General features: G+C 45.8%; 2 protein-coding genes across 2 annotated transcripts in view; one reads left to right on the top strand and one right to left on the bottom strand.

Moving 5' to 3' along the window:
* The window catches only part of fxr1 (FMR1 autosomal homolog 1), a 46161-nt gene extending 36132 nt beyond the window's left edge, over window positions 1–10029 (top strand). Inside the window, exons 13-18 of the mRNA XM_083647102.1 lie at window positions 233–542; window positions 884–977; window positions 2376–2521; window positions 2996–3205; window positions 7567–7652; window positions 8073–10029. Coding sequence (XP_083503228.1) covers window positions 233–542; window positions 884–977; window positions 2376–2521; window positions 2996–3205; window positions 7567–7652; window positions 8073–8240 — 1014 coding nt within the window. The 3' untranslated portion in view covers window positions 8241–10029. The remainder of the gene's footprint in view (window positions 1–232; window positions 543–883; window positions 978–2375; window positions 2522–2995; window positions 3206–7566; window positions 7653–8072) is intronic.
* A 305-nt stretch (window positions 10030–10334) lies between these two features.
* dnajc19 (DnaJ (Hsp40) homolog, subfamily C, member 19) lies at window positions 10335–12346 on the bottom strand. Its single transcript, XM_083647135.1, has 6 exons — window positions 12207–12346; window positions 11759–11810; window positions 11489–11562; window positions 11211–11290; window positions 11029–11099; window positions 10335–10744 (listed from the first exon to the last, which is right to left on the bottom strand). The coding sequence occupies exons 1-6, from the start codon at window positions 12207–12209 to the stop codon at window positions 10674–10676; spliced, it is 351 nt and encodes a 116-aa protein (XP_083503261.1). The 5' UTR covers window positions 12210–12346; the 3' UTR covers window positions 10335–10673.
* Between the last annotated feature and the right edge of the window lie 1246 nt (window positions 12347–13592).

A 13592-nucleotide genomic window follows, 5' to 3' on the forward strand; every position in this document is an offset into this window, starting at 1 on the left:
CGCAAGGCACATTGGATGTGTTGTAGATGTGTGTATGATGATGATTATATGAGTGCATGACCCTGCATGACCCTAACAAGAACAAACACATTTCCTGGAGCGTCTTGACTTGCTGAAAGCATTAACACATTGCGAATACACTTGCTTGCTTTCTTTTATACTTTTTTCTTTCTCTCTCTCTCTCTCTCTCTCTGTTGCTCTCTTTCTCTCCCTCTCTCCCCTCTTGCTCTAGGAGGTTGAGGAGCTTCGTATGGAGCGGTTGCAGATTGATGAGCAGTTGCGTCAGGTCACCCAGGGCTACCGAGCGGAGAGAGGGGAGAGAGGAGACAGAGGGGAGAGGGCCGACAGAGGGGAGAGAGGGGAGAGGGGCGACAGAGGGGAGAGAGGGGACAGAGGGGAGAGGGGTGACAGAGGGGAGAGGGGGGACAGAGGAGGGTATAATGCGGACAGCAGCGCCACCGCCTCCTCTTCCGCTCTGCATACCAGTCGCTCCTTTGGCCGGGGCCGCGGACGCAGAGGCAACAACAACACCTCTGGCTACGGTAGGCAGCCTGCACCCTGCACCCTGCACCGTATGTTCAAAACCAGATATCATAACATTACATTTTCTGCCTCTACGGAGCAGTGTTTGTCCCTTTGGTATAAAACGGTCACAGACGGGTCAGGCTGGTTAACATGAACGTGTTTTGTGCAGCTTACTGACCTTGCCTCTCGCTGCCAATGTGTGCAGCCTAGTGCAGCTGTATATAGGGTTGGGAAATCTGGACCTGTTTCCAATGCCCAGAACTGACTGGATGAAAACACCTGAATGTTGAAGACTTCTGCCTGTGCAAATGTGTGCAGGTACAGTGCTAACTTACATGTGTTTGCTCGCTTCCTCCAGGCACCAACTCGGAGCATTCCAACGCCTCCGAGACGGATTCAGAGCGCCGAGATGAGCTGAGTGACTGGTCCCTGGCCGGGGAGGACCAGGACAGGTGGGTGGGGGGTTGGAATCAAACCCAGAAATTGGAAAAGAAGAGTTTGGCTGTTATGCTATTGCTACAATTCGGCTTCATGGTTGTTGCTAAGTAACTGGTATAGAGTTTCAGTTTCAGCCCGAGTCCGACAGGACCTGTGGGGCCCGCGTTCGGACAGAGAATTGGTTGGGTTGGTTTGGGCTTGGGCTGTGCAAATCAATCAATCAATCAATCAATAACTAAATAAAATAATACACAGACAGATGGAGCACTGTGTGAGCAGTGAGCACTCACCACTGTCCATGGTGCTGATTGCCAATTATGGAGTCAATCAATTGTCAAGACTTTCTCTACTTGTTAAAATGTAGCTATTTATTGTATTCATCCAACATCTGCTGTTTGCTGTAAATATACGGCGAATGTAGGCTACCACAGCTTTAGAGAATGCTTAGTTTTGACCAATAGCCAAACAGATCTGTAGGATCTTTGAGCTGATGGCACCCACCTGAATAAGGTGTAAGTGTTACTTCCTCTGTGTTTTCACAATTGTCCAATTCTTGTTTCCCCCATTTGTGCTGTTAAAGTCGAGCTGAACCCAAGAATGACTTTTCTTTTCTTTTAGTTCAGATACCTGGGTATGCAGTGCACCTATTTAATAATGTATGCAAAAAAAAAAAAAAATCTAGTTTCTTTAGTTTTTCACACTTTATCACATCAAAAGTTCATTTTTCAAGATTTCATTGATAACAGTAATGTACAGTTTGCTGACGTCACCTAGTATTATCAAATTTCTACCCCATTTCAACCAATCCTATCACGACAAGGCAGCTGTCAATCAAATCTTCATTTCAGGATAATTTTCTCTTCCAAAAGAAAGAAAATGGCGCCTAGTGCCTGTCATCTGGCAGAATTCCTATCCCATAAACTAACTACCAACTTGGCCAACTGTATGAAACATGAACAAAAAACAAAAACGGTAATGTCTAAGAATGCAAAGAAATGTAACTGGCTCGTTAAAACGCGCATTCCAGGAATATCGTATTTACAGCAATAGCGATAAAGGCGCGCGCTTGAGAGCCTGGTTGTCAGGGGTCGCCCCTCGGAGATTCCAGGCGGGCGGGCAGCACCCATGCATCGGATTGTCCGCCAACACGCTGAATCCCACTCGATTTGGGGGTGGAACACGCCATGATTGGCCAATGCCAAAGCCAGTCCCCAGAATTGTCAAATCAAATCATCGACACCCGGCATTGTGCGGCTTGTGGTCCGCCTCTCAACCCTGTCATCTCAGACAAGATTTGTTTGAGTCTCCGACGCTCGCGCTATTGCATTCGCCTCCGGTTCACTTCGACTTTAATGTCAAGCTTGTGTGTGTGTGATTCTGACTGATTACTGGATCAACTGACTGCCTTGCAGGGAGAGGGGCCCACGGCCACAAAGAGGAGACAGAGACAGCCGCCGGAGGCCAGCAGGGGCCAGCAGGGGCAGAGGAGGGTCCGGAGGGTCTGGAGGGTCCGGAGGGAGAGGAAGAGGAGGAAGAGGAGGATACAACAACAATTCAGGTAAAATGAACTGGCAGATAGGACTGCAACTAATGATTATTTCCATTGTTGATTAATCCGTCGGCTATTTTTACGATTAATCGATTAGTTGTTTGGTCTATAAAATGGTGAAAAATGTAATTAGTGTTTCTCAAAGCCCAAGATGACATCCTCAATGTCTTGCTTTGTCCAAAAGGAGTAAAGAAACCGGAAAATATTCACATTTAAGAAGCTGGGATCTGAGAAATTTGGATCATTTTCCTGAAAAAATTACAGATTAATCGATTATCAAATTAGTTGGCGATTAACTTAATATTTGACAACTAATCTATTAAGTCATTAATGGTTGCAGCTCTACTGGCAGAGGACATATAAATACAGGCACACACATGAACACAGCCATTGACTTGTGAAGTCTTGTCGAGCGATAGCTTACGGTGAAACGGATATATCCACATAACTGTTGCCTGTTGTGTCTAACTCTTAACCCTGCAGCCGGCTCTCGGGACCACGAGGGTAACCAGAGTTACGGGGCCGTGGAGGCAAACACAGAGACAGACCAGACGGCCGACACAGACGCCAGCGAGTCCAACCTGCCCGCCAACCGCCGCCGCAGATCCCGGAGACGCAGGACGGACGAGGACGCCACGCTCATCGACGGCATGAGCGAATCGGACAACGCCTCCATGAGCGAGAACGGAATAGGTAGGAAATTCACACCATTTGAAAAAGATGATTTTGTAAACACTGTTTTTTTTACACAGGGACCTGGCCGGGGGGGGGGGGGGGGGGAGAGAGTCGTATACAAGCTAGAGTGCTGCAAACCCTCACCCTCGCGGGCCCCTCGGGCCTGCCAATACGGGCCAAGGCCGGGCTCGTTTTTTCTTTTTTTTTAATTAATAGGTCCGGGCCGGGCCGGGGTCGGGCCGTTTTTCAATAATTAAATAAAATAACGTTGTATTACTCGCTTGATTTTACACAGTAGAGCAGTCACACAAAGAGGAGGAGCGCACACTGCACAGACACTCGCCTAGCCACAGCCACACACACACAGACACACACACCCTCACCGTGACGTTAGTCTGCCACTCCAGTCCACAATCCACCGTTCAGTCAGCATGCTGTCACACTGTCAGCGTAAAAAACAACAACAAAACAAGCCGCGTGTGTCCGTGTCCGTGTCGTGAGAGAGAAATAAGATCGATGGACATAAAACAAAGTTTGCGAGGGGAGAGTTAAACAGTCCCCACTGCAGTAGGGAAAGCTCATTTCAACCTGTTCAAAACGAACCCATCTACCATACATTGTGAGGACACTAATGTGACGTTATTCAATGCAGCTATAAACGGTAAGTCTGCTGTTTTAATTTCGATATGCTTGAGTGACATAATGTTTCAGTTTGTGGGCATTGTTGCTGTTGGCAATTAAACGATCTAACGTTCTCTTTCTCGAGACAATATGTGTGGATTTTGATAGGCCACGGTAGCGTGTGTGAGAGGGGGAGAGAGAGACAGAGAGAAAGCTGCAGTGTTTGTCTTCATAGGCAACACAGTCTAGCAACGTCGCGGCAGCATGCACAGAGAGGGAGAGAGAGATGTGTCGTCATATCGTGATATTGATGTCGGGCCTCGCAACGGGCTCGGGCCAATTAATTTCATGACTCATCCGGGCCGGGTCGGGCACGGGCCTGCATGTCACGGGCCGGGGAGGGCTCGGGCCGAGATTTCAGGCCCGCGCAGCTCTCTAATACAAGCACACAAACTCAAACGTTGCATAGTGGATTTCTGTCCCGATGCAACAGTGACAGAAACAGAACTAGAGAAGTGCACTCAGTAGACTGTAGATCTCCGCCAGTCTCTGCTACACCTATCTACACAAAATTCAGGAACTGGTCTTTGCTGGAAGGACTGCAGAATCATTTTTTAATGACAGAATATGGCTTTTATACGTGTATAGCCACCTTCACAGTTGATACTGCTCCCCCAGCCCTGCACTGATCAGCACATCTCTGTCTGCTGTGACGGCAGCCACACCGCTGCTCCCTCACTCACTCACTCACTCGCTCGCCCACTCACTCACTCCGCTAGTCTACCGTTAGCCAATTAGCCTGCTGCACACTGCAGCCAAAACATGACTGGTGCCTCAAATTGTCAAGACTGCTCTTCAACACAACTGCAAAACAAAACTTTCCTTAACCTGCAAGCTGCTACTAGTTAAGGACATGATGATGGTATAAAGCAGTCAATCAAATAGGCTTTTCAAAAATCACAGCAAAAACCAGAGGCTGTTGTTGAGTTTACAGGCATAAATGTGCACAGAAAACATCAGGCCGATTGGTCCAGTAGTATGCGAGATAAGACATAACGCACTCCAGGCTTTCGCAACGAGTCAGCAGAACGTCTCACTAAGGACGTGGGTCATCAGTGGCCACCTGTATGGTCCCAAGGGTCAACTTACTAAACACCTCTCTTGTAGCTAGCAGTGCTGGACAGATACTTGAGGGAAGCGCTAGTTCTCAGCTGCAGGCGCTGTCCAGAATGTGCAGCAGCGGGTGCTTGGGTTTTTCATTGTAAGCCAAGTATAAGCGAAGCCAGGCGTCCAAAGACACAGGACTCTGGTTCAAACGCCACCTTAAGCCCCCTCTCTCTCTGATGACCCCACACACACACCCAGATGACCCAGAAGCCAAAACTCAGCGCCGCAACCGCAGTCGCCGCCGCCGCACCCGCCTGCCCGAGGAGAGGCAGCCAGGTAACCACAGCAACCAGGCTTTCCCCCGGTGACTGCTGCTAATGGTTTGGCTACAAAAGGTTTTGCATGAGCTATGCGCGATTGATGTGGTTCTTCACCAGCATACTACTAAATTAATGTGTTTTGTTGAGATTTTTTTCACATTGGCATTATACTGTATGATGTTCCTCCACTGCGTTGTTGTGCGATTTGAAAGTATGTTCGTTAACGACTTGTTTTATTTCACAGGCACAGCGCTCATTCACTAATAACTAGCCTACAGCTTATGTTTGTTTCCATGTTGTTAAGACTGAAGGTCCTTACACATCAAGAGTGATGCGAATATACGGCACGAAATTGCGATGGGAGTTTTGACCCACCTGTCAATCACAGCCACAGATGTGTACACGTCGGAAGCGAATTTCTGAAAAATCGACTGTGGTTCGAAAAAATAAACACCGCAATAACGCTCAGAGAAACTTCGCCGTTGGTATGCATGGTTGCATTGACTGATATAGGTTCGTTAAATATTATTGATGTGCGAATTAATCGCACGAAAGAAACGCTCCCAATGTGTAAGGACCTTGACTGTCATATGCTCCAGTGTGTCCTGGTTTCAGTTGCATAGTACGCCTTGACTATAGTGTACGTTTCTGTGATGTTGTGTTGTTCTTCACTGACAGACCGATGCACAAGGCCTCCAGTTACTGTACAGGTCAGGACTGTATAGACAAAGACTGTTTCAGTAACCTCGCGTCACCAGGCTCTTCTCGGCGAGAAAGAGCCTGGCCTCCGTTCACAAGTGATTTTGTCACCCTGCCTGCTTCCGGCCTAGAGCCCGCCCTAGACAGGAAGTAACAGCGGAAATAGCTCGTTAACTTGACAATTAGACACAACGAATCAGAAAATAAACCGGCAAACAACAAAACAAAAGATGGACGTACCAAACAAAGTTTTTGAAGAAGTTCTTGTAGAAACATTGCGGATTCACAATCTCACATATTTTAAGCCAATACAGAAGCTTTACTTTTCAAACAAATGGCCAGTTGATGGAATAGTTATAACGCTAGTTGTCTGTCCGCTGTTATCGATAATGGAGGATCGAGTACAACAGTTGAAGCATCTCTGCTGCCTGTGCTGGGAAAGACATGGACATTGATCATAAGATTTCACATGGCGAGTACTCCATTGTCTTTGGCTCTCCAGAAACCTTCCTCGGCAGTTACTAGAAATGTGCTAACGCTACTATACAACTTGTGTTGTTGTTCTTTTCAGGCTCTCGCTAACGTAACCTCGCCGCGTCAAGCTAACGGCAACAAAGACGTTTTTTGCCGCACTTATTTCCGGTTCCTTGGTTTACGCCCCCATGACAAAAAGCGGGGTGAAAGGTGCCCAGACTACTGTTTCAGTGGTAGCCATATTATCTCAACAGACTTCTTCCATGGTTGTTGCTAAATAACATGAACGTTTTGTTGGCCGGTAGTGAAACGAGCATTTCCTGGGTTTGATCCAGCAGAGTGGCAGTCTTCACACACACACACACTGCAGTGCAAGCTTTGAAGTGCTGCTGTGTTCATTAATCTGGGCTGTGTTTTCTCTTACCATTCCAATGCATCAGTGAGTGAACTGACCGAAGAGTCATTGTGGGTCAAGACCAGTTTAGGAAATTAGCCAGGGGCAAGGGCAAAAATGCCCCAAGAAGTCTCAGAATGCCCCTAAAAACTGTGATCGAGGGGCAAAAATGATCATTTCATTGACATTAATTCACACTGCGCTTTAGCAACTTCAGGCCTGCCACTGTTTTGTAACGATACATTTCAAGGACTTTTCAAGCAATAAAGCCAGGGGGGAAAAAATAGATTAAAACAAAAATGTATCCACCGCAGGTTACCTAGGCGACCAGCCACATATTTGAGCTAAGAACGCCTACGAGAGAGCACAACAGCCGACGACAGCTCTGCGATCAGCAAATTGCTGTGTACTTATAGCCCTATGTCGTGGAGAGTGATACTGTAGATGAGAAGAAACTCAGAGATTCCGGTCGGCTGAATCCAAGCACTTTTAAGGTCTTGATTATTTTTTCTTAAATCCAGGCACTCTCAAGTACCTCCCAGACCCGTGGCAACCCTGAACTTGATGCATGAATTACTTTTTTTTTAAGTGCCCCCCCCCCCCCCCCAAAATTTTATAAATGCCCCCATTTTTTATACAGTGGGGCAAAAGTTGCCCCACTGTATAATGTCCTAACACTGGTCCTAACACTGGTCCTGACCTCTAGTTGAATAAAGCAGACAGTGTGTTGACCACTTGTTTTCTCTTCTGCATTGCCTGTCCAGTGACAGTGGCTGACTACATATCCAGGGCGGAGTCTCAGAGCCGACAGAAGCCCACCAAGGACACCAAGAAAAACAAGAAGGATATGGTTAGTACATAGCATCGCTCACCGCTACCTGTCATTTATTAAAACAAGAAGGAAATGGTTAGTACATAGCATCGCTCACTGCTACCTGTCATTCATTGACAAATGGTTGACAGTCGAGTGGTAGTTGGCAATCTTTCTGATTGGCTGCTGTTGACACGTCACACATCATTGACTAAAACTTGTATCCTGCTTTCTTCTCTTCTCTAAAAATCCTATGCAAATTATTTGGCAACTTTTCTTTGCATTTGTACATTTGCTCCAACCTGCATGTCATAAATGTATTGAAAATAATAACTTTATTTATATATAGCACCAAAATGTAATGGAACATGCACAATTGTAAGTAAAAACAAACATGCTATGATGTATTATTTTTCTAACCCCTCCACTCTGCTCCGTCCGTCCCGCCTTTCTCTCCAGGGTCAGGTGGACGCCATCGCCGAGCACAGCCCGCCGTCCGCCCCGGCGACTGCCAACGGCGACGGCGGCAGCACCGCCACGGCTCCCAGGCCTTCTGCCGAGAAGCCTGACAAAGTCCCCTACCAGGGGGAATCGAACCCGGAACCTGTTGTCAACGGACTCTCCTAATCAGACCCGGGGCGAAAGAAACGGTTTCAAATATTTTAACTTCTTCGGGGTGCGCTTCATTTAAACTCCCTATCACTTGAGCAGCCTCAAAAGTGTAACTTTACATACAAATACAAGCACTGTTCGTTCTTTTTTTAATGTACCGAATATTTGAAACCCGTTCAACTGCGTATTCTGCCGAGGTCTGCATTATACAGTAGCCCCCACCACCCCCGACAGGCTCTGTTCAACTCCATTTATTTTACTACCGTTTCTACAATAGTTCTTGTATGAGCTCGCCAAAGATAGTCAAACACACACACACACACACACAGATATCTCTACTTGCTGCACTTTTCAGTCCCTTCTCCACAGAGAGCTCAAGGAGGGCTCGGACTGAATGCAGGATTTAAAAACTGCAGACAGGGATTCCACTGAAACCCATACTGTGGTATTCGTTCTTTTTTCTTAAACAAAATAAATATCATGGCACCTTTTACCCGGTGGGCCGACCGGAAGATGCTCCCAGGGACTTTTTTCCAGGATGTATTTTGTGCATCAAAAGTCATTTGTAATTTGAATATTCTGCATGCATTGAACATTACCACAGTGTCGGTCGGTTTGGTGGAAACCCAAGTATGTCTTAACATACATGTGATCAGCTGTTGTGCCTTGAGAGTAGATTCAACATGTCGTTGCTTGGCTCTGCACCATCTGAAATCCCTTCACTCATTTCTGCGTTAATTGTTCACCCTCGCCTGCCACATTTGAAGCAGATTGTCTCCATGTGCTAACTCCTCCCTGACGGCACCGCGGGCAGGCTGAAGCAAACGCCGAAATACCCTGAAAGGATTTCAATGGCATATCTTTAAAAAAAAAATCAGGTGTGTCTGTTTATCGTTTGTTTTTTTCGGGGGTGGGGTGGGGTGAGAGTCCAGTTATACTTTATATATCTGTTCAGGAGTTTGACGTTAGCTGCTTTCTGTTGACTTGTTTTATTTCAATATGCAACCACTTCTATTATAAGAGGAAATGTTCTTACAGCGTGTCTGGAAAAGAAACGATAGAGGATTTGTTTTTCTTTGCACTGAATCGTAACCTTTTTCCGTTAAGAGTAATCGTAGTCAAGTCCGGAAACTGGTGTGTCACTGTTGAGCGCTGGACAGAGATGTAGCCGTCAGGGCCGGGTTTCCCCAGAACATCTCAGTGCCGTTTGTTCACATTTAACAAGGATGATGATGGGGAGGCAAAGTGCTGCTTACCATCACCCCCCCCCCCCTCCCCAAAGCAGCAGGGGGGTATCATATGAGGCATGTTTTGTATTAAAATGGGGATGACATGTCCTCTACTGCAAAGATCAATTTTTGTTCTATTCAAAGTCGACGGGCAAAGATGACCCGGGTGTGTTGAGATGCTTCTGGAGAACCGAGCCCAGGTGACGATGATGTCATTTTCATGGTTCTTCCACAGAGTGGCTGGCTGGAGACTGGTCATGACTGTTTCACGACAGAAGGAGATTTGTTTGGTTTATTTATTTAAAAAGAAACATGTACAGTATTTAAAAAGAATAAAAAATAAACAAAAGAAGCAGTCTTCTTTTTCTTGACACTAAAAACTGGCGTTAATAAGAAGTTTTCATTCTTTTTTTAGGCTGGTGACAATTTGGACTACTGAGAGTTGTGACTTCCCAAGTGTTTTTGTTGGGTCGACTACAGTACATTTGTTTTTTTAAAGGATCGTTCTGGTTGGTTGATGTGCAATATGTTTTGTATGCAGGTAGTTCTTAAATAAACTTGATCTTCTATCTAGATCTAAAACACAACTGTCTCAGGCTCACTTCATGACAAAACCCAATTGTCTCAGGCTCACTTCATGACAAAACCCAACTGTCTCAGGCTCACGCCATGACAAATCTATTGCATAAATATACCGTATGCAGTGGGGATCAAACCCCCAAAACAGCAGCTGTTCCCATGACTACACAGAGTTCTCCGTTTCAGCCCGAGCTCATCAGGACCCGACGGGCTCGGGCCAGGCTGAGCAAAAAAGATAAAAATATGTATTTACAGTAGGCCAGATTGATACTCTCTTTATTCTCTCTCTTCCATGCCTACACACACACACATAGCTTAGAGTTCTCCGTTTCATCCTGAGCCCCGATGGAACCCGACCCAGCCCGACGGGCTCGGGCCGGGCTAACAATTGATGCTAATTGGTCGGGTCGGGGCTTGGGGTTCAACGGTTGAACTTACTAGCATCGTGTCGGGTTTGAATTTTCAGGCCCATTGAGAACTCTAATACACAATAAAATCACAGTATGTAGAAAAAAACAACAAATAGGCAGCCACGATAGCTAATGAGGGAGAGTTCTACCAACTGTTTTTTTTTAACAAAAAAAATATTTATTTGGGCACAATCTAGAGTTGGAAAATACTTTCTCAACAGCATCTTTGCTTATTTCTTAACCTGGCCGTCCATCAGATCCTTAGCTTCATTGATCTTTGCGGCCAAGTAGGGAGAGCCACCTGGGAGGAAACAAACACACACACACACACACACACACACACACACACACACACACACACACACACACACACACACACACACACACACACACACACAGAGTTTGTACTTTGTGAAACTACAATCTCCTGCAAAGAAACATAAGGCAATGTTTGACTAGAACTGTATTTTGCTGCTGTGGCTACATCAGTCTGTTGAGCACTTCATTGTAGCCTAAAGCCTCTATTGGGTAGGAATTAGAATCGACAGGGACTTGATTTGAAAGTGGATCAAGGCTTTGATTTACCTCTGTCTGGGTGGTTTAGGATCATCAGTTTTCTGTGGGCTTCTCTGATCTTATTCTTGTTGGCTGTGGGACTGGAAGGGAGAAATGGAACTAACGTGAATTATTATTAGTAGTAGTAGTGTTAATATTAATAATACATTATTAGCCTCACTTTCTTCTGTGGTGGTGGAGTGTCTGCATACCTGACCCCTAAAACCAGAGCAGCTTCTCTCCTGTTCATCTTTGGTTCAAATCCACCTTTATAGTATCCTCCACCAAAAGCCTGCAGCAGCAACAACAACACAACACAGTCACCCAACTCTGCTCCTCTGTCATCACCAAGGTGAGAAATTCACTCCTGCCAACAATCAAAGTGGCATTATGGAATCCACCAGCCTCTGCGACCAGCTAGCAAAATCAAGTTTGAGTTTCCTGAATTGCCATTCAGAGAAATAGTATGTGAGTGTGTTTTCCATCTTACCGTCTTGGGGAAGCTCTGAATGGCCTGCTTCATCTGAGGCTCCATGTGTTTTATGGCCTGCATGGCATAGCGACCTGGGCAAACAGAAGCATAGAATCAGAGATGTACGGGAGCATAAACCCACCTCAACACACAGATACAGCAGTTCAGTTCATATGGGGCCAGCTAAACAGCTGTACCTCGAGACTTCACAGGAGAAACGTTATTCTCACATGTCTAATGTCAGCATGCTGCATGTGAATGTCCCCTTTCCTTGCTTTAGTTATTTACCTGCAAACCCTGCTGCAGCTAGTGCCAGTCCCACAGCCACCATGGAACCAGCCTGTGGACGAGAGGCAGAGAGTGAGGTTCACTAGGATCTAATGAAAATCCTCAGCTGCTATTAGATAGTAGACCATGGTTACGACTGTTGTAGCTAGCTAAATGTAAACAAACATCACACCACTGGCTTAGCTAACATTAGCCACTCGCTAATACTATGGAGTTTCTCCGCCATGGTAACTGTCTGGCTAGTCCAGTAACCATAGATATAATAGAAAAGTTTCTCGTCTAGGAGTGCTGATAAGTTGCATTCGGTCACGTCAAGACTAGGGTCCTGCACATTGGACAGAGGTAAAGCTAATATTAGCCAGTTAGCGTTGGCGAGCTAGCCGGGCAAACTCTTGAGCATTCAACTACTTTGACAGGTCATAGCTGGTAAACCTGAAGTCCAACTCACCATGTTTGTGTGTTATGTGTATGTTCCGTGTCTGTTATAGGTTAGGATCACATAACGTTTGACCTCTCATGTCTTCTCGTGCTGTGTCTGTCCAAATGTGTCTGCCGGAAAACGGTACGGTGTTGTCGTAAAAGCTTTACACAAATCGGCCCCGCCCCCTCCTGTCAATCTGACCGAGCAGGTTGAAGTCAAGTCATGATGCTTGAGAAAACCACAGAGAGGTGTTGTTTTGTTTTGTTTTATTTTATGCAAGCTAATCTTGCATTTCAGTGACATGCACCTGCCAATGTCATAAGGTAAGTGTCGGTGACATGCTGAGCCCCGATACGCGCCTTTCTTTGGAGAGAACCCTCAACCAGGCCAGTAGTACACACTTAACTTAATTCACTGTGGCACCTCGGAAAACACGAGTTGAGGGCTTTTACCAATTAACGCTAACGACTACAATCCACTTTTCAATTCGGCATGTGTCACACAAAATGTGCTTTATTTTAACTAGATTTAAACTGTTAAATAGCCTGTGGTCGACGGTCGTCATGTAGCAAGTGTGAAACAATCAAAAAAGTTCGGATTTTATTGAAATAAAGTGCTGCTTCGGGAGTGGATCATGGGCTTTTCAAACTACACTTAGCCGGGGTTAAGTCAGTCTCTTAGCCTGGCGCTACACTGAGTAGATCAGAACAAAGTATCTGATTGGTCAGATGACTATGGGCATAGTTTGGCCATGGTCCACTATGGGTGCCATATTTTCTCAAGAGAACTACGATGTGTTGGATGTATAGTCAGTGCAAATACAGTGAACCTATGGCAAATGGCAATATGAGCCAAAAATATATACACATTTCAAAAGCACCTTATGCCCATATAAGGGTGCCAAAAGTTTCAGGATGTATAAAGGTTCAGTAAAATCATTATTTATGTCAAACATTTGAATAGTGATCAAAGCCTATATCGGATGGATGGTCCCAAGAAAGACTCACAGGCTGTAATCAGCATATACTGTAGGCATACCATTTACAACTTAAAGGAAAACATAAGAACCCTAAGAAAAGAAAGCCCGCCCCCAAAGTAGCCTGGTTAAAACTAGTCTCACCAGCTGATTCAATTTAAGGTTACTCACCGTTTTCACTATTCTAACCATAAGTTGCACAAGATGTACCCCTCTGTCTCACCACTGTGTGTCAGGTCAGGTGTCGTATATCGGAGAGCACTCTGTCTCATGCTTTCTGCAGAACTTGCCATTTTTGGCTGCTCAGAGTCCTCTTTGGACTTCTCTACAGCGGTGCGTGCAGCAATCTCTGATGCAGGGAACAATCATTGCCAAGAAACTCATCTTGCAGGAGTGGAAGTCCCCTTCTCCACCCTCTTTCCAGCTGTGGCTGGCGG

This window comes from Poromitra crassiceps, assembly GCF_964638095.1.
Source record: "Poromitra crassiceps genome assembly, chromosome: 12".
In the NCBI taxonomy this organism is placed as follows: domain Eukaryota; kingdom Metazoa; phylum Chordata; class Actinopteri; order Beryciformes; family Melamphaidae; genus Poromitra; species Poromitra crassiceps.